This window comes from Moschus berezovskii, chromosome 25 (assembly GCF_049115385.1).
Source record: "Moschus berezovskii isolate FMDL1 chromosome 25, NW_MosBer_1.0, whole genome shotgun sequence".
NCBI classification, from domain to species: Eukaryota; Metazoa; Chordata; class Mammalia; order Artiodactyla; family Moschidae; genus Moschus; species Moschus berezovskii.
The window spans coordinates 11,381,143-11,404,285 of record NC_142484.1 but is presented as its reverse complement, the minus strand read 5'-3'; the positions used below and the strand labels follow the sequence as shown (position 1 = coordinate 11,404,285).

At 43.9% G+C, this 23,143-nt stretch overlaps 1 protein-coding gene across 1 annotated transcript; it reads right to left on the bottom strand.

Annotated features, from left to right (window-relative positions):
• Positions 1-10,890: 10,890 nt before the first annotated feature.
• On the bottom strand, positions 10,891-19,711 carry LOC129548904 (pregnancy-associated glycoprotein 1-like). The gene is made up of 9 exons (XM_055415821.2): positions 19,627-19,711; positions 18,419-18,569; positions 17,344-17,461; positions 17,126-17,244; positions 15,759-15,952; positions 14,724-14,840; positions 12,917-13,058; positions 12,732-12,830; positions 10,891-11,040 (listed from the first exon to the last, which is right to left on the bottom strand). Exons 1-9 carry the CDS (start codon positions 19,677-19,679, stop codon positions 10,891-10,893), a joined length of 1,143 nt encoding a protein of 380 aa, XP_055271796.2. The 5' UTR covers positions 19,680-19,711.
• Between the last annotated feature and the right edge of the window lie 3,432 nt (positions 19,712-23,143).

Below are 23,143 nucleotides of genomic sequence, written 5' to 3'. Positions count from 1 at the left end.
CATTTACACCCTAATGTCAAGACAAGGATAACATAAAGATCTCCTATGAGTGTTAGGTTACAGGTTCAACTACTGTAATGAAACCCTAAATAGCATTGTCTTAAATACAATACAATTTCAATTCTCTTTCATATAATGTTAGTTCAGGGCTCTCCACAGAGATGAAGGCCCACTTATTTCTTGTTGCATCTTCCACCTGTGCTACTTACCTCTGGTCTAATATGGCTGCTCCAGCTCCTGTCATTACATCTGCATTCCAGCTAGTGGGACAGAAAATAATACTTCCATTTGGAAGTGACATATCACCTCTACTCAAATTCTACTGGCCGAAGTATCTTCCATAGTCATGGCATATCTGTTGGGGGGGGGGTACATGGAAGGGTATGGGCATGTGATCTTACTGAAGAACATTCATGATGAGTAACAAGGGCCACCACCCTTCATTCATGTCCCTATAATTCATTCCTCTTTCGTACTCCCCACACAGCTCTCAGTCTGATTTGGCCTGCAGATTTGAATGTTGGAGAAGACTCTTGAGAGTCCCTTATACCGCAAGGAGATCCAACCAGTCCATTCTAAGGGAGATCGATCCTGGGTGTTCTTTGGAAGGACTGATGCTGAAGCTGAAACTGCAATACTTTGGTCACCTCATGCGACGAGTTGACTCGCTGGAAAAGACTCTGATCCTGGGAAAGGTTGGGGGTGGGAAGAGAAGGGGACGGCCGAGAATGAGATGGCTGGATGGCATCACCGACTCGGTGGACATGAGTTTGAGTGAACCCCAGGAGTTGGTGATGGACAGGGGAGCCTGGCGTGCTGTGATTCATGGGGTCGCGGAGAGTCAGACACTTCTGAGCGACTGAACTGAACTGAACTGAACTGAGGCTATAAGAGATGACATGGCCCAGGCTGTGCAAATATGGAGAAAACAAGAAAGGAAAGAAGATAAGAAAGTACAAAAATTCAAAATCTAAAGGAAAGCATGCTTATAATCATAATTTAGCATTTATACAATTAAAGTATAATTGTTGATGAATCAATTTATAATTAGAGAAATGTAAAATATAAATATAGTCACTAAACCCAACACAATAATAAGGGTGTATCATATTAAACACATAGTAGTATCAGGATTAAGTTTGGATGCACATTGCAAAAAGCTAAAACAACCATAACTTTAGCAAGATAAACTTGGTTTTTCCCTCCCACTGAAACAAAGCTGGAAGTGGGCCATCCAGAACATGGGTGGTATCCATCTCCAAAGTTACATGATTGTCCAATACAACTTCGGGAGTTCCACCCATCACAACTAACATCCAGACAACAGTTAGGAAGAAACTGGGGAAGGGAAGAGTCCCATCTCTCAGTTAAATCAGCTCCCTGAAAGCAGTCTTCCAAGAAATCCCTCTTACAGATCTGCTTGCATCTCTACATCACCAGTCATGACTAAGAGCATGGGTGGGCAGGAAATGCAGTCCTATAGCTACTGTACTCATGGCTATATAATAAACTATTTTCAGTTTTGAAAGAGAAGCAGAGAATAGATCATTTTGTAGATAGCCAGCAGAGACTTCCCTAAAGAACAAACCCCAGAGGGATGGGATGGGGAGGGAGGTGAGAGGGGGGTTCAAGATGGGGAACACATGTACACCGGGGCAGATTCATGTCAATGTATGGCAAAAACAATACAATAATGTAAAGCAATTGGTCTCCAATTAAAATAAATAATTTTTTTTTAAAGTGGAAACCTTTTCTGAATGGATTATGCTGAACAGCTGGGCACAGTATGGGAGCTAGGAGGAAGGAACAGCAATGAGAAACAGCTAGATGGATCTGAACTGTGCTCCAGAAAAAAGAGGCAGACTGGTCAGTAGAGATCTTCTAAGGACTGAAGTGATGATTATACATACCACATGACCCAATTTGTTTTGAAAACTGCTTTTCCTACTTAGGTCCCAAATCTCTCTCAATTCTTCAGCTTCTAAATACCTTGTCTTTGTTGCCTCACATCCTGACCTACCTGTCTCACCTTCCTTATTTCCGTTCCCAACACTCTTCCATCTAGCCCACCAGCATTGCAAGATCCAGCACTGAGGACTGAGCAATACTTTCTAGAAGTGGGTAGAAACACAATGACTATTTCTACTTTAATATTTGTTTGTCTTGATCAAGGTCTTTTGAAGGACTGAGATGGCTAGAATTATGGAGATCTCACATTTGAGGCCTTTTAAAAAAACATTTCTTGCTACATTGGTCTGTTGGTGGTGCTGCAGTCTTGTAGTTGTTGTACATCTGAGAAAATATTTTATCTTGTTTTTGATATGTATTTTTCTTGGGTATAGAATTCTGAGTCAATTATATTTCTCTCAGCACACTCTAAGATGTGGTGCCAGTGTCCTCTGGCTAACATTGTTTCATATGCCTAATCTGCTGTTTTTCCCATTTTTTGTTCTACTGTGTCTGTTTTTCCTTCTGGTTACATTTCTTTGGTTGATTGTTGTAAACAATGAATTATCATGTGCCTTTGAATAACTGTCATATTTCTTGTCTTTGAATTAATTGAGCTTCTGTAGTAATGGGTTTAAAGCTTTCATCATGTCTGGAAATTTTTCAGCCAGTAATTATGAAGTTCTTTTCTCTGTTTTCTTGTCTTTCACTTCCTGTGGGATTTCATCAACATATATTTTAGTATTTTTAAAGATGTTTCAAAGTTCTGTGATGGAAAATTAATTTTTTCCCACAGTCTTTTCATTTCTATTTTCCATGTCTCTATTTAACATACTCAATATTCTTCAGCTTCATGAATATAAGGATTATTGATGTATAAGCATTTTAATGTCCTTCCCTGATAATTATATAATGTATATTTTAAACTGTGCTTTTATTAATTGATTTTTCCATCATTATGGATATTTTATTGCTTCTTTACACATCTGGAATTTTTTTCATTATAAATTTATCTTAATTTGAGGATAATTACTTTACAATATACTGATGGAACTAGGACAAATACTCTCACAATTCATATGGAAATTTTAAATTGGATGTTGGATGTGGTCATTTTTACCCTTTGGATGCAGGATATTTTTTAACATTTAGAAATTATTCCTGGAACTGTTTGCAAACACTGTTAATTTCTTGGAAACAGTTGCATTTTTTGAAGGCTTATTGTTTTATTTTTTAGCTGAGATGAGACCAACCTTTAGATCAGGCTTATTATTCCCCACTAGCACGCCAATATCGTCTTCAGGGCCCTACTGATGTCATGGGAATTATGAATAATTTCCATTCTGGTGGGTGGGGACACAATTAGACTTGGCTCTACTTGAGGCTCAAAGATTTTCCCTATAATTCTGACCAGTACTATCAGCTCTCCACTGAAAACTGGAGGGATATCACCTGTACACACTCACGAATCTCTCTGTGCAGCTTTCTCCTGTGAACTCTATCTAGAGTCTCAAATCTCTCTTCTTGAGGACACTGTTTATCTCTGCCTAGATATCCCTTCCATGTATGTGTTGCAAACTGTTTCTAGAGTTGGGGCAATTGTAAAACTCACCTTGCATGCTCCCTGCCTCAGGAATTCATTCTCTCCTATCTGATGTTTGATGTAAAAAACCACTCATTCATTTATCTCTTCTACTTTCAAATTGTGTGAGACAGGAGGACAAATGCGTCCTTTGCTCCTCTATGTCTACCAAAATGGAGGTCCCCCTGCAATCAGAACTCACTGAATGCCTTGTGAATGCTAGGCACTGACTTCTGTGCATAGGTGCAGACTTGATTGAGGATATGTGTAGGGGCCTTGGGGAGCCCCAGTCTTTCTGGAGAAGCATGCCAATTACAACTAGTATTTACTATGGGGTATGTTCAGTTGAGTTCAGCCATTCAGTCATATCCAACTCTTTGCAGCCTCATGGACCGCAGCACACCAGGCCTCCCTGTCCTTCACCAATTCTGGAAGCTTGCTCAAACTCATGTCCATCAAGTCAGTGATGCCATCCAACCATCTCATCCTCTGTCGTCCTGTTCTAATCCTGCCTTCAATCTTTCAGCAACAGGGTCTTTCTTAATGAGTCTGTTCTTTACATGAGTTGGCCAAACTATTGGAGCTTCAGATTCAGTCCTTCCAACTAATATTCATGACTGATCTCCTTTAGCATTGACTGGTTGGATCTCCTTGCAGACCAAGGGACTCTCAAGAGTCTTGTCCAACATCACAGTTCAAAACCATCAATTCTTCATTGCTCACCACTCTTTATGGTCCAACTGTCACATCCATACATGACAACTGGAAAAATCATAGCTTTGATTATACTGAACTTTTTCAGCAAAGTAATGTCTCTGCTTTTAAAAATGCTGTCTAGGTTTGTCATAGTTTTTCTTCAAACAAGCAAGCATTTGAATTTCATAGCTGAAGTCATCATCTGTAGTGATTTTGGAGCCCCCAGAGATAAAGTCTCTCACTGTTTCCATTGTTTCCCCATCTATTTGCCATGAAGTGATGGGACCAAATGCCATGATCTTCATTTTCTAAATGGGGAGTTTAAGCTAGATGTTTCACTCTCCTCTTTCACTTTCATCAAGAGGCTCTTTAGTTTCTCTTCACTTACTGCCATGAGGATGGTGTCAACTGCATATCTGAGGATACTGATATTTCTCCCAGCAATCTTGATTCCAGTCTGTGCTTCATCCAGTTGGGCATTTCACATGATGTACTCTGCATATAAGTTAAGTAATCAGGGTGACAATATACAGCCTTGATATACTCCTCTCCTGATTTGACCCTGTCCATTGTTCCATGTTAAGTTCTAACTGCTGATTCTCAACCTGCATACAGATTTCTCAGAAGGTAGGTAAGATGGTCTGGTATTCCCATCTCTGTAAGTTTTCCACAGTTTGTTGTGATCCACACAGTCAAAGGCTTTTGCATATTCAATGAAGCAGAAGTAGGTGTTTTCCTGGAATTCTCTTGCTTTTTATATGATTCAACGGCCTTCTCAGACAAGCTTTTTGCATTTCTTTTTCTTAGGGATAGTTTTGATATGGTATGTACAGATCAAAAAACAAAGATCATGGCATCCCATTCCATTATTTCATGGCAAATACATGGAGAAACAATGAAAACAGTGACAGGCTTTATTTTCCTGGGCTCCAAAATCACTGCAGATAGTGACTGCAGCTGTGAAAAAAGAGATGCTGATCCTTGGAAGATAAACCTATGAAAAATCTAGACAGCATATTAAAAAGCAGAGACATTATTTTACCAGCAAAGATCTGTATAGTCAAAGCTATGGTTTTGCCAGAAGTCGTGATTCGACGTCAGAGTTGGGCCATAAAGAAAGCTGAGCACCAAAGAACTGATACTTTTAAACTGTGGTGTTGGACAAGACTCTGGAGAGTCCCTTGGACTGCAAGGAGATCCAACCAGTCCACCTTAAAGTAAATAAGTCCTAAATATTCATTGGAAGGACCGATGCTGAAGCTGAACCTCCAATATTTTGGCCACCTGATGGGAAGAATTGACTTACTAGAAAAGACCCCGATGCTGGGAAAGATTAAAGGCAGGAGGCAAATGGGAAGACAGAAGATGAAATTGTTGGGTGGCATCACCGACTTGATGAACATGAGTTTGAGCAACCTCCGGAAGTTAGTGATGGACAGGGAAGCCTGGCGTGCTGCACCCCATGATATAGCAAGAAGTTAGCAAGATATAGCAAGTCCTCTGAACTGATGTACAGAGGACAATCAGGGAGCAGGCAGAAGTCTTTGGGGAAGGAGGAAGGAACAGTTCCTGGATAGCTGACAATGATGGGTTGGCAGGCCTTTTCAAGCAAGAGAAGCTGTAGAGAAGCAATTCTATGCCAGGTGCACAGAATGGTAAGAGAGAGGCAGGGTATCAGTGCTGGGATTTCCCAGGGGACAATATCCCTGTACTATTAAACTTTATCAGTGCTCAATATTGTTCGGTGATTGGAAACATGAGTTTTGTTTTGGAAGCTATAGAGCAATATTCCATGGAAAGACTGATGCTGAAGATGAAGCTCCAACACTTATGCCACCTGATGTGAAAAGCCAGCTCATTGGAAGAGACCTTGATGCTGGGAAAGATGGTTGACAGAAGGAGAGGTGTCAAAAGGATGAGATTGTGAGATGGCATCACCGACTCAATGGACATGAGTTTGAGAAAACTCCACAAAATAGTGAAAGACAGGGAAGCCTGTTTTGCTGCCATACATGTAATCACAAAGAGTCAGACATGACTTAGCAACTGAACAATACCAATGAGGACACAGGGTCCAGTGGAGCCTCTGGCCCTTGTGGGATGGAGAAAGATTTAGGTGGAAGGGGAAGCTTCCCATCCTCTGGTGCAAGTTCTTGAATCCAAGGCAAGGAACACAAGATTTTCAACGTGTTACCAAACATTGTTTTCTAAAAAAACACACAAAAGCTGTTTACAGCAAGAATGAGAGCTTTGACTGAATTTAAAATCTAGTTTTTCTCTAAATTTTACTGAGGGATGTGGAAGGGATCTGGAGTGTGCCAAGTCTGCAAAAACCAGGTGACCAGATGCTGGAGGGCCAAGCTCGTGGTAGACATTATGCACTAGGTGGAAAACGAATCCAGAGACAAAGTGTACCGTCTGGAGTGTACATGCCCATGTATCAGATTGTTGCGGCAGATCACTTCAATATTGTTTTGAGGTAAGCAAGAAATGCACGATGGGTGGTTTGCTTTTGTTAATTCCGTGGGTAGTTAGATGACTAAATATCTGGTTCCTTCAATGCATGGTTAGAATCATGCTTGGGAAAGCAAACTAGATCAGGTCCACACATATTTCCTCATTAAACAGCAGGCATAGGAAGGTTTCTAAGGCCACTCAGGTATTTTAAACATGAGGAGCCATATGGGGACAGTTTCATTTAACAGGCTGAGGTTGGACTGTGCAGGTTTCCGTAGTTGTTGCTATGACAAGTAGCCATAACAGCTACTTGTTGCTATGCTGGAGATGTGGGAAATGGACAAGAAACCAAGAGCCTTTACGACTCTCCTTGCAGCATGATTTCAGAGGAGAAGTAGTTGACAAGGAAAGGCTGACTGGTAAGGCTGGGAAGAGAGTAATCTGAGCCAGTAATCATTAGCTCTGGTTGGCGCCCACAAAACAGAAGCATCGGCTCAGTCAGAGTTCTGTGGCATGGTTCAGAGATAGATGTCCTTTGGCTTGAATCAATATTTAACCTTGTGGATGGCAGCCATGACCTCTAAACTGAAGATTTCCTTCTCCCCAGGTGGCAGAAAAATTCATATTTGTTCCAGACTCAGGAACCCAGAAAGCCCTCTCAGGGCCACTTGTTCTTAGCAGGCACACATGCAATCTAGAAGGTGAAATTATCATCATGGTGCCCATTTTCCAGATGAGGAAACTGAAGTTAAGGGACTTGATCAAGGTCACACAGCTAAGCACATATAAACCCAAGCCCAAACCCAGGACAACAGTCCTCATATTGTGTGTTTTTGCTCCACACCCACTGGGAGTGGTGGGTGGTGATCTGGCACCAATGCTTAGGCAGAAACAAGAAGTATTCAGGCTTAAATTGAAGTAAGTAAGGAAAACCGCTAGAACCCGCAGCTATGACCTAAATCAAATCACTTACAATTTTATAGTGGAGATGAAAAACAGATTCAAGGGAGTAGGTCTGGTAGCATGAAGAACTGTAGGTGGAGTTTTGTAACATTGTATAGGAGGTGGTCACCAAAACCATCCCCAAGAAAAACAAATGTGAGAAGGTAAAGCGGTTGCCTGTTCAGTTCAGTTGCTCAGTCATGTCCGACTCTCCGCGACCCCATGAATCACAGCACGCCAGGCCTCCCTGCCCATTACCAACTCCCTGAGTTCACTCAAACTCATGTCCACAGAGTCGGTGATGCCATCCAGCCGTCTCATTCTCAGTCGTCCCCTTCTCCTCCCACCCCCAACCTTTCCCAGCATCAGAGTCTTTTCCAGTGAGTCAACTTGTCACATGAGGTGGCCAAAGTATTGCTGAGGAGGCCTTAAAAACAGCTGAGTAAATAAGAGAAGTGAAAGGCAAAGGAGAAAGGGAAAGATATACTCAATAGAATGCAGACGTACAGAGAATAGAAACGAGAGATAAGAAAGTCTTCATAAGTGAACAGTGCAAGAATTAGAGGAAAACAATAGAACTGTAAAGAGTATAGATCACCTCAAGAAAAGTGGAGATACCAGAGGAACACTTCAAGCAAGGATGGGCACAATAAAGGACAGAAAAGTCAAAGACCTAACAGAACAGATGATATTTAGAAGAGGTGGCAAGAATGAACAGAAGAACTATACAAAAATGGTCATAGGGATGATGCTGGGGTCACTCACACACACACAAAAAAAAAAAAAACAGATATATTGGAGTATGAAGTCAAGGGGGCTTTATGAAGCATCACTACAAGGAAAGCTAGGGAAGGTGATGGAATTCCAGCTTGGCTGTTTAACAGTCCTAAAGAATGAGGCTGTAAACGTGCTGTATTCAATATGTCAACAAATTTGGAAAACTCAGCAGTTGCCACAGTGCTGGAAAAGGTCAGTTTTCATTCCAATCAAAAAGAAAGGCAATTCCAAAGAATGTTCACAGTATCAGGCCCTTGCACTCATCTCACTTGCTAGCATGGTAATGCTCAAAATCCTTCAAGCTAAGCTTGAACACTACATGAACTGAGAATTTCCAGATGTACAAACTGGTTTGAGGAAACAGAGATCAAATTGCCAACATCCACTGGATCATAGAGAAAGCAAGGGAATCCCAGAAACATTTCCATCTGCTTCATTGACTATGCTAAAGCCTTTCAATGTGTGGACCACAACAAATTGTGGAAAATTCTTAAGGAAGTGGGAGTACCAGATCACCTTGCCTGTCTCCTGAAAAGCCTGTATGTAGGTCAAAAAGCGGCAGCTAGATTCAGACACGGAAAAACTGAAAAATTTAAAACTGGGAAAGAATCGTAATAAGGTGTACATTGTCACTCTCATTATTTAACTTCTATGTAGGATACATCATTCGATATCCTGGACTGCATAAATCCGAAGCTGGAATAAAGATTGCTGGGAGAAATATCCACATCCACAGATATGAAGATGACACCACTTTAATGGCAGAAAGCAAAGAAGAACTAAAGAGTCTCTTGATGAGGAGAGAAGATGCAAAAACTGGATTAAAAATCAACATTCAAAAAACTCTTCACAAAATAATACTCAACATTCATGACATCCAGTCCCACCACTTCATGGCATATAGATGAGAGAAAGTGGAAACAGTGGCAGATTTTATTTTCTTGGGCTCCAAAACCACTATGGACCATGACTGCAGCCACAAAATTAAAACACACTTGCTCCTTGGAAGGAAGAAAGGCTATGAAAAACCTGGACAGTGTATTAAGAAGCAGAGACTCACTTTGCTACAGAGGTCTATAGTGTCAAATCTATGGGTTTTCCAGTAATCACGTGGAGATGTGAGATCTGGGCCATAAGAAAGGGTGAATGCCAAAGAATTGAGCTTTTGAACTGTGGTGCTTGAGAAGATTCTTGAGCATCCCTTGTACAACAAGGAGATCAAACCAGTCCATCTGAAAGGAAATTAACCTCTGACTCTTGCTGTCTCAGTTGAGGCATCTACTGAGGGCCTCCACGTGAAAAGAATGGGTGCTTCCACTGCAAAAGTGCCTAACCATGGCAGCTCCAAACAAATAGCTTGTAGCTCCACCCCTGGAGGAAGCTCAGGAAGGCTGAAGGCCCTGTGTACACTGAGTCTCCGATACATGCGTTGCATTCTCCCCAGCAGCATTGGAGGCCAAGGAAGGTGCAATCTGGGCCCAGAAGGAGGGGGATGACTCAGGGATGCACTGGGGCCACCACTTACCAAGTAGGATTGGAAAGGACAGAGCAGACATATGTGGCAGAGAACTGGTGACTGGGGTGTGGAAACAAGAGGGAACCAACTCTGTGAAGTACCTCACCCAAAATCCCCTGGAGGAGAAACCCAGTGATAAGGTCATCTGAGATAAGACAAAGAGAGTCTATTTCATTACCCCTTATAATTCTTCTGAATGAGGAGGTGGTGGAGTTGGTGGGTCATCACAAACCCTTCCATGGCCTAGACCATCCCCCAGTCGCTTTCCTTGGGGCTGCCTCTCCCCAGCTTCAGTCATGTAGTTCTGGAAGAAACTGACAATCATGTGTGCTGCTGGGCCAGGGCCAAAAACCATGTAAGGACAGTCATAAGACCCCATGTCCCTGCCAGGATGGCTGATTTAGGGCTGCACATTTGATGTGAGGTGGGTCATTCAGAGAACACCCTTGAACTCTGATGTCTGCAATCTTCTTTCCTTACTAGGTGATGCCTTCGGGTTTTAAAACCCTAGGACAGGTAGCTTGGACTCCCTCATTAGGTGTAGAACCCTTAAGGAAGAAAGTCGCCAGGCTAAGACCATCAAAAAAGAGCGAAGGGAAAGAGCGAGGATGAGAGAGAATTGATGACTGCTCATTTCTTGGGTCCTGTCCCTGAGATCTTTGTATTTGCTCTGAGTCTTGTGTCCTGGATTCCCAGAATCATTTCAATGAGTCTCCCCATTCCTTGAAGCCAGCTGGAGTTGGGCTCCTCTCGATTTTGATTCAGACTTGGCTCTAGATCCTTCACTCCCAGACACAAACAGAGGCACCCATTTGTTGCAGCACCATCACGAGTGGAACACTTTATTCTTTACTGAGAATAGGGTGTGCAGACCACCAAATACAGTTCACCAGCATCCTGGGCAGGAGTGCCCTAAGTGTGAGTGAGTGTGTGTTAGGAGTGGCCTTACTGATTCCTGAACCACTCCAAGCATTTACACTGCCTGTGCCAGGCCAATCCTGTCATTGCCTCGATCAAAGACCGAGAAATAGCGCCTCAGGAAGACGTCACCCAGGATCCAGGTCTCTGTAGATGGACTCCAACTGTTTGCTTTAAAGGTGGTATAGCATTCGCCTCTAGAATCCTGGGAGAGTCAGAGACACACACCAGTCAGCATGAGCCCTTACTGGCGACTACCCTCAATATCCAGACCCAGCAGAATTCTTCATTTTATTACCCTCTTTTGGTAAGTATCAAGGGGTTTTCACAGAAGCAGGGGATATGAGAGTTCATGCAAAACCAAAAAGGCCAAGCCAGGAGGTTGCCATGAGGAACGGTGTGGTGAGCGGAGGACTGGGAGCTGGGGAAGCAGAGGAATGAAAACAACAAAGCCCTACTGTAAAGCGTAAGGACCTATTTTCAATATCCAGAGATAAACCACATGGAAAAGAATAAGGGGAAAAATATGCTTTTTATGTGTATAATTGAGTCACATTGCTGTGCAGCAGAACTTAACGCAACACTGAAGATTAGCCACACTTCAATATAATTTTTTTGGAAAAGAACAAGTGTATCCACAGTTCTCCTCAGTCCCTGATTCTTTCCTTCTGACTCCTGCTCCTTCTTTTCTCTGCAGAGAATGCTGTTTCTCCTCCTGCACCCCACAATCCATACTTTATTTTAAAAACTTTATTTTGTATTGGAGTATAGCTGGTTAACAATATTCTGAGTTTCGGGTGGACAGTAAACAGACTCAACCATATGTATCCACTTATTCTGGTCCCAAAGATACCCCTCCCATCCAGGCTGTCATAATACTGAGCGGAGTTCCCTGTGCTACTCAGTAACTCGTTGTTGGTTATCCATCTTAAATAGAGCAGTGCCCACAACACGTTCTTGCAGACTTAATTCAGGAACTCTAGCAATTCTCCTTCAGCCCGCACTCACCCTCTTTGGCCACTCCAGGCTTGGTTGGGTAACTTACTCTGGTTCCCCATCCCCACCCGTCAGTCAGTAGCACTCATCACCCCAAGTAAGTCCCACGTGCCCCAATGCAGTGCACCTTGGGCTGGCAGTTGCATGGAATCCAGAGTAGTTTTGCCTAGAACCAAGCAACCCTCCATATGGCTCCATGAGTTTGTGATTTTAGAACTCCTAAAATTCCCTCTCTTCCTCAAAGCCTTTTTGAGCCCATCAGCCTGTTCTGAACTCCCACAGGGAGCTGACATGAAGCCTCCACCCTGTGCCGGGGCTGAGCAGTCACTGTGCACCCTTTATTCACCTTAGTATCAAACTTCCCCACAGAGGGATCAGGTACCCCAACTCACAGAGGAGGCACCTGGAAAGAGCAAGGGGAAGATGCAGCCAAGAACTAGGCTGACCATGTAATTTAACATCCAAACCAGGAAAACTTTGAGAAGGGATGGGAGACTGTTAACTTATGCTGAGACAACACACTGGGACTGTCCCCAGCCATTCTCCTTGTAACCTGGCCTATTTCAGGGACTGGTAGAGCTGACTTTCGTGTTCATGCACCTACAGTTCAGATTGAATTGAAGCTCTTTAAGGACTGAAGACCTCAGTGTTTCCCTATCCTTGTGACTCCCACCATGCCAGCATGGTGTGGTCTCTCCACATTTATTTCAGGAAGATCAGTGTTCCAGACGGCCCTTTACTCTCAAGTGGCTGGTGCTGTGGGAGGCATTGGCCTAGCCATAAGGCTCAGCAGCATCTACAATGGTGTGACATGGCCTGCAGACGGCGCCCTCCTCCCAGCAGCCCAAGGGTTCCTGCAAGCTCCAGTTTGAGAACCAACCCTCAGTATTGTCCCCTCACCTTGAGGATGTAGGCTCGAGCTGGCACTGGGTAGTTGATGCCATTGATGGTGAAGACAATAGAGGGCAGGGTATTGATCGTCAAACATGAAACGTAGTGCTGTTAGAGAGAGAGGGAGAGAGGTTGGCCCTGGAAAGCCTTGTTTGTGTGGAGATTGGGAGTGACCCCGGGGCATGACCCTTCACCTTGGAACCCTGTGGCGTGGTGCCGATGAGCTTGTGGATGTTATCGACCAGACTACTTGGGCCTTGGATCAGTGATGTCCCGGTGTACAAAAGGGCCTCGCAGCCGCCAGAACAAGCAATAACCTTTTTTTTCATGGAGATGCTGAGAGACAGTGGAAGAAAGGGGCATCAAGGTCACTCTGAGTCTCCTCAGAGCTGCCCTCTTCCCGACTGTCTCCTGAACAGCCCTTCATCTCTGGCCCTCTTTTCCTTTGCTCTCGACACTGCACCTTTCTTGACATCCTCGAATGCAGTACTTGAATACACCAGGCTCTTTTGCACCTTGACACAAGCTGGCCTTCCTTCCTAGAGGACTCCACTCCCCTTTGACTAGCAAATTTCTTCTCATCTTCCAGAATCCAGATGAATTGTCATGGATTCAGGGGAGTCTTTCCCCTGGTGTTTGTCAGTCTCCTGTCTTGGTCACTCTCTGTAGACCCTTCGTCATGTCTGCTGCTGCTGCTAACTCACTTCAGTCGTGTCCGACTCTGTGCGACCCTATAGATGGCATCCCACCAGGCTCCGCCACCCATGGGATTTTCCAGGCAAGAGTACTGGAGTGGGTTGCATTGCCCTCTCTTCCTCATGTCTAGCATGTATCAAAGTGACACCTCACTATGTGAGCGAGTCACTTTATGTTCATCTGCCTTCTTAGATGTGAGGGTGAGTTTTATTCTCATTGCCTCCCTAAAATGTCTGGCACACAGTGGTTGCCCAATGCTTGTCTGTTCAATGAGTTAATGATGACTGTGAAAACAATGAGAAACATCAGAGAGCTGTATCTGGGGGAACAAATAACGGGTCACACACAGAGTGAAGATGGAGGCTCGCCAGGGCAGCAGATCCTCATAGTAGGGGGAGAGAGGGGCTCCTTTGGAGAGAGTGTCTCCCAGCACTGCTCCTACAACCAGCTCAGACCCTCAGTCCCTGGCCAGGAAACACATGACTAGCCCACAGAAACTCCAAAGGACAGGTCAGCTTCTGTCTGAGGGTATCACACAGAATCCTATCAATTATGCCTCTGGTCCTCAGGTCACTCCTGGATCCCACCTTCCGGATTCTCTGTTAGCCCCTGCCCCACTGTGTGCCCAAGAACGTGGGGTGTCTTTTTTATTAGTTGCTTTCACGTCTTAAGACTGCAGCCAACCTCTCTCCACTGCTGGGTAGCTTCTCCCTAAGGAGACCAGTTTTCCCCATTTTCTCAGGACTGTCCCTGTTTGTAAACAGACATTTATCTGTACTAAGAAATTCCTTGGTCCCAGGGAGCCCTGGAGAACTGGTCATCTTATCACAACTCTGTTCAGGCTGGAGAAATCCTCCCTGGTCCTCTGTTCACCACACTCCAGAAACCTCTAACCATGCTCCCGCCTCACAGGGCAGTGGGTGCAGCCCTCTCCCAGGAGCACAGACCTCCCCAGACCCTTTCAAGACCCTGGTCAGAGCCCTGGTCAGGAGGCCTGGGGATTAGGAACCCATGGGTTGTTTGCATATCATGTGCTTGTGTGTCTGTTTATATGTGTGTTTGTGTGTGTCTCTGTGTGTGCTTGTGTGTCTGTGACTAGCTGTGCATGTTTTTATGTGACTCTCTGTATGTTTATATGTGTCTGCTTGTGTGTTTTCTTGTGTCTATGTGTCCATCTGTGTCGTTGTGGGTGGTGTATATGTCTGTGTGACTATGTTTCTGAGAATGCATTTGTGTGTGTCTGCCTGTGTTCATGTACAGTAGCGGCAGCATGACCTGTGCTGACCCTCAGAGGGAGAGGCTTACCTGTCCATGTGTACTCTCCAGTCGCCCGCTTGGATCAACGGTACCCAGTTGAGCTCTCCCTTGTAGTAGCGGTGGTCCACCCCACCAAACATCACCACACTGCCCCCCAGCATGTTTCTGTAGAGAGAAGAGAGGCGGGATCCTTGGAGTATAGTAACAACAGCACTGTCTGAGAGCTCTGCTTGTCCACCCATCAGGCCCTAATAATGTCCCCATCTACAGATGTAGAAATCGAGTCTAGAAGCGAATGAGATCCAAACTGATATCTGTTACTGGCTAATGAGTGGCACAGAGGAGGTTAGAAGCTGAGTCACCTGGCTAGGCTCCACCCACTATGTCTTCTGAAGACGCCTTGGACCTCCTACCACCCGAGTGCGCAGACACCCTCAGAGAAAAGGGTGCTGAAGTGTTTTGGCTTTCTCCTTGTCCACCTTGTCATTTTTCAGGAAAATCAAGGCCTGGGAGTTCTAAGGGTGTGTTCAGGTCACCCAGATGGCTCCGCTGGCCTGTGACCTCTACTGTCCAAAGGGTCCAATACTCAGAAGGGACCCCACCTCTGCTCTCCCTGTCTTGAAATGCCTAATATTTCTTGAACAAGGGGTCCCACACTTTTGTATCCCACACATTCATTTTTCACTGACTCCTACACATTGGGTAACTGGTTCTGGCCTCCCAGTGAAATGCTAATGAGGAAGGAAAGCTATCCACCATCCTTCTCCTTCCTTCCTTATCAAATTCATGAGCAAATCCTAATGCCTTTTCCTCCAACTTGTTTCCTGGTGTCTTACATTTGTCTTCCTCCTCACTCACCTCCCTAGGCCAACTTACTGGTCTTGAGCCCAGATCACGGTTGTGTTCCAACAAAACGTTATTTAGAAAAGCCAGTGGTAAAGCCAGGTATGGCCCTGAGGCTACATTTATCCTGAGTTAGATTATCTCTCAGGATTCTTCTTTATCAAGTGTTTTATAATTTTCGTGCAACTGAATGCATCTGACAGCTAATTTGGAGAAAGGGATTGTCCATCTCAGACTTACTTGTTCAAGTAGAAGGCAAAAACAGGCTCAGAAATGGCACCTTGATTCTTCAGGTTGTCAAAGATAGGGATGGCTCCAGAGACTGATATGTTGGGGTAGTTTAAGCCCAAGATGCCATCAAAAGGCATACCCTCAAACCCGTCTGCCAACACGCTTAGACCGAAGGCCTGGTCAATACTTACAAGGTCCCCAATCTGTGGGAGAGAAGAGTGTTCGCACTTTCAGATACGTGAAGTGGGGCTAGGACTGGGCAGGGGTGCATTGCCATTAGATCCTCAGAGAAGAATGGAGGCTGGGCTGTCTCTTTGGTGGACCCCAGATGGTTAGACCAAGCTGGGGGGGAATTTGGGTTCCATTTGAGAGAGACTGTGACTTTTAAAACATCTGCCCCTCTGAAAAACACCACCTGAGGGAGTCAAATTGGCCTCCTGGCTTCTATACAGGTGGGGCAAGCTAGAGTCAGGCTAGGTTCTATTGTTGCCCCCTTGTGGACAAAACGATCTAGAGCAAGGTAGCCTTCTCTCTGGCATCTCTATGACCTAATGACAGGAATGGACTGCATTCTCTGTAATATACTGTGCATTCTGCATCTGTACAGGAAGACAGAACCCAAAAACACAATCTTGCTTGCAGGGTTCTATGAAATTACTGCCTAGGGAATTCAGTTTTGGGGACATGTGTGTTTTTGTGTGAGTGTGTATGAGAGAGAAAAAGGGAGAGGGGATCTACTCACCTACTTTGGGGAGGCAGGCCATAGGTTTATTAGACTCTCAAGGGTCGTCTAGAGTGAGAACTCGTTTATCAGGCCCCTTGACTTCTCAGGCCTCCAGTTTCCCACTCTGGATACCTGAAGCCCTTGACTGCCCCCAGGGTCCCTAGATCAGTTTTATCCTCTCCCTAAACACCCCACAGCAACAACAGTCCTAAAAAGCCAGCCTAACTCCACCGCTTACCACATGTGAGACCTCAGCAATGCCCTTGCTGTCTGCACCTCAGTTTCTTCATATGTCTCATGAGCTAATCAGAGTAACTGCTGTGTGGGGTTTCTGCAGGATTACCAGTTATCACCTGAAAGTGCCTGGAACAGTCTGTGAATATAAAAATGCATGCTTTTTTCCCCTCTTCTCTCTCCCAGGGAAATGAATCTTGAACTGCTCATGGGCAGAGGAGCTGCAAGTCCACACCTCAAGCCACTCTCTGGGTTAGCTAATCTGTTTGCTCGTGTGTCACCACGGGCACCTCCTCCCCAGGGTCAGGACCCTGTGGGTAAGATGGCTTGTAAGGGCCCTGCCAGATGGTCCTGCATCTGTTTGCAAGCAGTGATCATTCCATAGCCAGACCTGACTCAGCATTTGTTACACTGTTACCCGAACTGTGTCATAAGCAACAGCTCCTTTAATCCATCCAGAACTGTATTTGATGGTGAAGATCCTTCTGGTAGGCAGGAAGGTGGAAGACTTAAGATGATTGAAAATAGCATATGTATCTGCAGACCCAAGAGATAAGTGTCATCAGGTGACAAGGGTGGAAAACAGGGCAGCAGGGCAAGTGAAACATTGTCCGGGTAGGGGGTGTCTGTACTCACAACAGGCTGGGCTGTTGCAAAAGATGGAGGGCACCCACAAGTCAGATGAGCCTGTGTCAAAAACAACCTGGAATTCCTGAGGGGGTGTTCCAATGGTGATGTTACCCACGTAGAGCATCTACAGGGGAAAGGAGGGAGTGGGTTAGTGCAGAACTGGCTACCCTCTATTCCCACACTGCTGCTTCCCTCTGGGCATCACATATCTCTTGAGATCACCTTCTAACCACCATGAGCTCACAGACTTTGGTCACAGAGGAATCTGCATTTGATATATTTTTCCTGTGCTACATGGTATGCAAGAGATTGATTCTATGAACAGGCATTGAAGTGGTACCTCCTTCTTGGAAGAGCAGAGGCATAACCACTGGACCTCCAGGACCACTGGACAGCCAGGGAAGTCATGGTGCCTTCATTTGAGAAGCTCTGGTCTCTTCAAACCCAGCCTCAGCACCCACTTCTCCTTATTGATCAACCCCAGCCACTCCTTCTAAACTCAGAACACATCCAATCAACACCACACAGGTGATCCTTTCATTTGACATGTATTTACTCTTTGCCTATCTCTCAGGCTGGCATGGGAATTCTTGAAGACAAAATAAGCCCCTTTTCCAATCTAAAAATAGTAACCACTGTGTCAGATTCTTATGGCCTTACACAGAATCCGGGTTCAGTAACTTTTTACTGCTGTGGTTCTTGCATCTGTGGAAACTGAATTCCTCTGCCAGGGGATGCACAGTTGCTTTGCAGTTGGTTCTACCTTTTGATCAGTGATGGTTCACTCTTCATCTGTAACTGAGTGGCTCACTTAGTTCAGAAGGAACAATCTCCTCAAACTAATGACACATCTTTGACACAAAATAGATATTTACCTGCCACCTGGTAATTGCCGGGCCCAGTCACAAAGACCAACAGTTGAGGATAAGAGTGCCTTCTCCTCTGCTTGGGGTCCCTGTTTTCCAGTGTTTCTGTCTCCTGCAGGAACCCCAACATCCCGCCTGGCACCTCCAGATGAGCCCCAGTGCTAGGCTAGAGCACCAGGGGGCGCTGCGGAGCACATGCCTCCCAAAATACTCACATTCATGATGTTCCTCAGGGGGTGAATAGTTAGATTTGAGCTGCGAGAAGAAATCGGGGATACTCTGTAAGCATGTTCCTTCAGGAAACTGTTCAACATGTTTTTTTCACTGAGGGCTTTTCTCATTGTCTTCACTCTCCTTAGAGGTATTCTTTCACCGAGGATTTGACAAAGAAAACAAAGAAGGAGCTATGATTAGCTGTAGTGTATAACTGTCATTGTAATGGCCCTGTGTATTTTCTAATCATTTTTTGAGACACATTTTTATCAGAATTTTATGCATATACTATGGCAAAGACATAGGTTTGAATACAGGTTCTATTCTGCAATCTTGAGTAAACCATATGACCATGTGGAGTCTCCTGTTTGGTAAAATGGTGGAATGTAACAATACAAACCCTCTAAATAGAATATCTTGGGGACAAGTGAAGTGATGGACATAAGGTACCTGATAAATAGGAAGTCTCAACAATGACAGCCATTAACATTGCTGTTGCCATCCCACGGTATCCTTCTCATAGAAGCTCAGGGAAAGAGGAAGAAGGGGGACTCTTATCTTCTTTTACAAGGGACCAGTTTGAAATGAAAGAGGTTTCTGAGATGGCTGTGGTCACACTGCTTGTCAGATATAAAACAGTGTATCTTTCTCCAAGTTGAAAGAGAAGAGAGGGTTGAAAGAAGAATCCAAAAGATAGGGAACAAGTAAGGAAAATTTAGAGGCTCGAGAAGGAAGGAAGAGTCAAATGAAAAATTTAAAAAAAACAGCACAGAGAGAAATACACTCACAGAGACTTCCAAAGAGATGGAGAGACAAATGACAGTGATACCGAGATGCAGACATAGACACATACACACGGAAGCAGAGCGGGAACAGAGAGGACATGGTGAATAAAAGGTAGAAAAGTGCTATTCCACAGGACCACACCTGCATCTGCACAGACTGTGCACTGAACAGTTGCAAGGAGTTCCAATTTCAATAGGTCATGACATGACTGGACCCCAAGAGTTGGGTGACCATGCAAATTTACACCAAGACCTTGGGATCCACAGTTCCTATAGCAAGCTCCTTAACAATAAGTGAAAGTTGAACTTTAAGACTCTTAGGGAAATATTCCATTCCCTTCTAAACCTGATGGGTGGAAGAATAATCAGATGAAAAGAAAAATCTGAGAAAGGAATATGATGCAGCTTACAGTCCCCATACTTACTTGACTATGCACTCTGAGAAGGCCACCAGGCCAAGGAGCACAAGCCACTTCATGCTTCTTTTTGGCTCCAAGTACTCAGGGAAGTTTGGGTTATAAGCTTGTAGTGGTGACCAGGAGCCCCAAGTTATATATGCTCTCCCATGCCCTAGTTTTCCCCTTTAGGCCACTAAGAGATCTGAAAAAAACATAAAGCTCTCGATAAAATCTTTACCTTCATCAGTGTCCTTGGTGAGTGGACTTTGAAGCTTCTCAGAATACAGAGAATTGAACTGTAATCTCTTCCTTGAAGCTTGGCTGGAAAATCAAACTGATCTGCATGGACATCTAAGAAGATGGAGATCCTTGCCTACTTGGAGAAGAAACTGCTAAGAACATCATGAAAATGGATACTAAGGGCCATGCTCGGCATTCTTGGTTTCATGTCATCTTCCTAGCCACTTCATGAGATATGCATTGCTGTCTTCACTGGAGAGGAGATTTCTAGGAGGATAAGTTGTCAAATGGCAAAGTGAAGATTTCAGGGACATCCCAGGGACATACTACTGGCTTTAAGCAGTGGGTCTAATGGCAGACATCAGGGGCACCTATGATACCAGTCTGCATCAAAGATTTAGGGCAGAGCAGTACTTCAGTTGCATGGTTTCAGTATTGGAAGAAATGTCATATGCATCCACAAGATATTTTATATCATCCAATAAACGTACAAGGAAGAACTGTGTGCTGGGTTCTGGGTTAAAGGCTTCAAAGTCAAAGTTGATCAAGACAAAAGTAGTCTTTATCTTAGGAGAGCTAGCAGTCTAGTTGTCACAAGCTCATGGCCCCATGAGGCAAGAGAAATGATACAAGGACTAGATGGCCATGTTGGACGCTGGGCAGCACAGGCCTTACCACTAGGAGCAGCTTTTCCTCCACTTCAACCATGCTGGAAAGCAGGCCAGTTGGCCATGTTTTCAAGAGAAACAGAAGTTTGGATATTTTTGTAAAATCTACTGATTTTAATGTTAGCAACTAATTTTTTTTTTTCCCAAAAAATCAGTGGGAACAAAATCTCCACAGTGATGTGCTGGAGTCAGCCTTCAGTAGCTCCTCTCTGACACACTTCTGCACCACCATCGCAGCTGTGGTGAGCAATGATTCAACAACTTCTTGTTCCTCAATTTTTTTCTGTTGTTGTGACAGAATCATATGTATGTTAACAGGTTAAAGCAAGAAAATAATTGAAACTAATGTTTTAATTAAAACTAATGTTCTGAAGTAAGCCTTTCAGTGACTAGAAAAAGAAGTTTCCTCATGACATAAAGAAGTTTAATTAAAACCCTGCTGTCTTTTTTTTAATTGGAGGCTAATTACTTTATAATATTGTATTGGTTTTGCCATACACTGACATGAATCCGCCCCAGGTGTACATGTGTTCCCCATCTTGAACCACCCTCCCATCTCCTTCCCCATATCATCCGTCTGGGTCATCCCAGTGCACCAGCCCCGAGCATCCTGTATCATGCATCGAACCTGGACTGGCGATTCATTTCACATATGATAATATACACGTTTCAATGCCATTCTCCCAAATCATCCCACCCTCGCCCTCTCACATAGAGTCTCAAAGACTGTTCTATCCATCTGTGTCTCTTTTGCTGTCTTGCATATAAGGTTATTGTTACCATCTTTCTAAATTCTATATATATGTGTTAGTATACTGTATTGGTGTTTTTCTTTCTGGCTTACTTCACTCTCTATAATAGGCTCCAGTTTCATGCACCTCATTAGAACTGATTCAAATGTATTCTTTTTAATTGCTGAGTAATACTCCATTGTGTATATGTACCACAGCTTTCTTATCCATTCGTCTGCAGATGGACATCTAGGTTGCTTCCATGTCCTGGCTATTATAAACAGTGCTGCGATGAACATTGGGATACACATGTCTCTTTCGATTCTGGTTTCTTCAGTGTGTGTGCCTAGAAGTGGGATTGCTGGGTCATATGGCAGTTTACTTTTTACAGTTTTTCAAGGAATCTCCACACTGTTCTCCTTAGTGGCTGTACTAGTTTGCATTCCCACTAACAGTGTAAGAGGTTTCCCTTTTCTACTACCCTCTCCAGCATTTATTGATTGTAGCCTATGATAGCAGCCATTCTGACTGGTGTGAAATGATACCTATTGTGGTTTCGATTTGCATTTCTCTGATAATGAGTGATGTTGAGCATCTTTTCATGTGTTTGTTAGCCATCTGTATGTCTTCTTTGGAGAAATGTCTGTTTAGTTATTTGACCCATTTTTTGATTGGATCACTTATTGTTCCGGAATTGAGCGGCAGGAGTTGCTTGTATATTTTTGAGATTAATTCCTTGTCAGGTGCTTCATTTCGTATTATTTTCTCCCATTCTGAGGGCTGTCTTCTCACCTTGCTTATAGTTTCCTTTGTTGTGCAGAAGTTTTTAGTTTTAATTAGGTCCCATTTGTTTATTTTTGCTTTTATTTCCAATATTCTGGGAGTTGGGTCATTGAGGATCCTGCTGTGGTTTATGTCGGAGAGATTTTGCCTACGTTCTCCTCGAGGAGTTCTATAGTTTCTGGTCTTATATTTAGATCTTTAATCCATTTTGAGTTTATTTTTGTGTATGGTTTTAGAAAGTGTTCTAGTTTCATTCTTTTACAAGTGGTTGATCAGTCTTCCCAGCACCACTAGTTAAAGAGATTGTCTTTTCTCTGTTGAATATTTTTCCCTCCTCTGTCAAAGATAAGGTGTCTATAGGTGTGTGGATTTATCTCTGGGCTTTCTATTTTGTTCCATTGATCTATATTTCTGTCTTTAGCAATACCATACTGTCTTGATTACTGTGGTTTTGTAGTAGAGCCTAAGTACAGCAAGTTGATTCCTCCAGTTCCATTCTTCTTTAACACGATTGATTTGGCTATTCAAGATTTTTTGTATTTCCATACAAACTGTGAAATTATTTGTTCTAGCTCTGTGAAAAATCAGGTTGGTAGCTTGATACAGATTGCACTGAATCTATAGATTGCTTTGGGTAGTATACTCATTTTCACTATATTGATTCTTCCGATCCATGAGCACAGCATATTTCTCCATCTTTTAGTGTCCTCTTTGATTTTTTTCACCAGTGTTTCATAGTTTTCTATATATCAGTTCAGTTCAGTCGCTTGGTCATGTCCAACTCTTTGCGACCCCATGAATCGCAGCACGCCAGGCCTCCCTGTCCATCACCAACTCCCGGAGTTCACTCAAACTCATGTCCATCGAGTCGGTGATGCCATCCAGCCATCTCATTCTTGGTCGTCCCCTTCTCCTCCCGCCCCCAACCCCTTCCAGCATCAGAGTTTTTTCCAGTGAGTCAACTCTTTGCATGAAGTGGCCAAAGTATTAAAGTATAGGTGGCTAAAGTATCAGCTTTAGCATCAGTCCTTCCAATGAACACCCAGGATTGATCTCCTTTAGAATGGACTGGTTGGATCTCCTTGAAGTCCAAGGGACTCTCAAGAGTCTTCTCCAGCACCA

Bases quoted from the DNA above. Each gene is read 5' to 3' on its own strand.
- LOC129548904 (XM_055415821.2), bottom strand. From the start codon at position 19,679: ATGAAGTGGCTTGTGCTCCTTGGCCTGGTGGCCTTCTCAGAGTGCATA. The intron at 18,570-19,626 runs GTAAGTATGGGG...CCTCGGTGAAAG, and splicing joins TTCTCAGAGTGCATAGTCAA to AATACCTCTAAGGAGAGTGA. The intron at 15,953-17,125 runs GTAACAGTGTAA...TCTCTCCCACAG, and splicing joins TTGCTTATGACACAGTTCGG to ATTGGGGACCTTGTAAGTAT.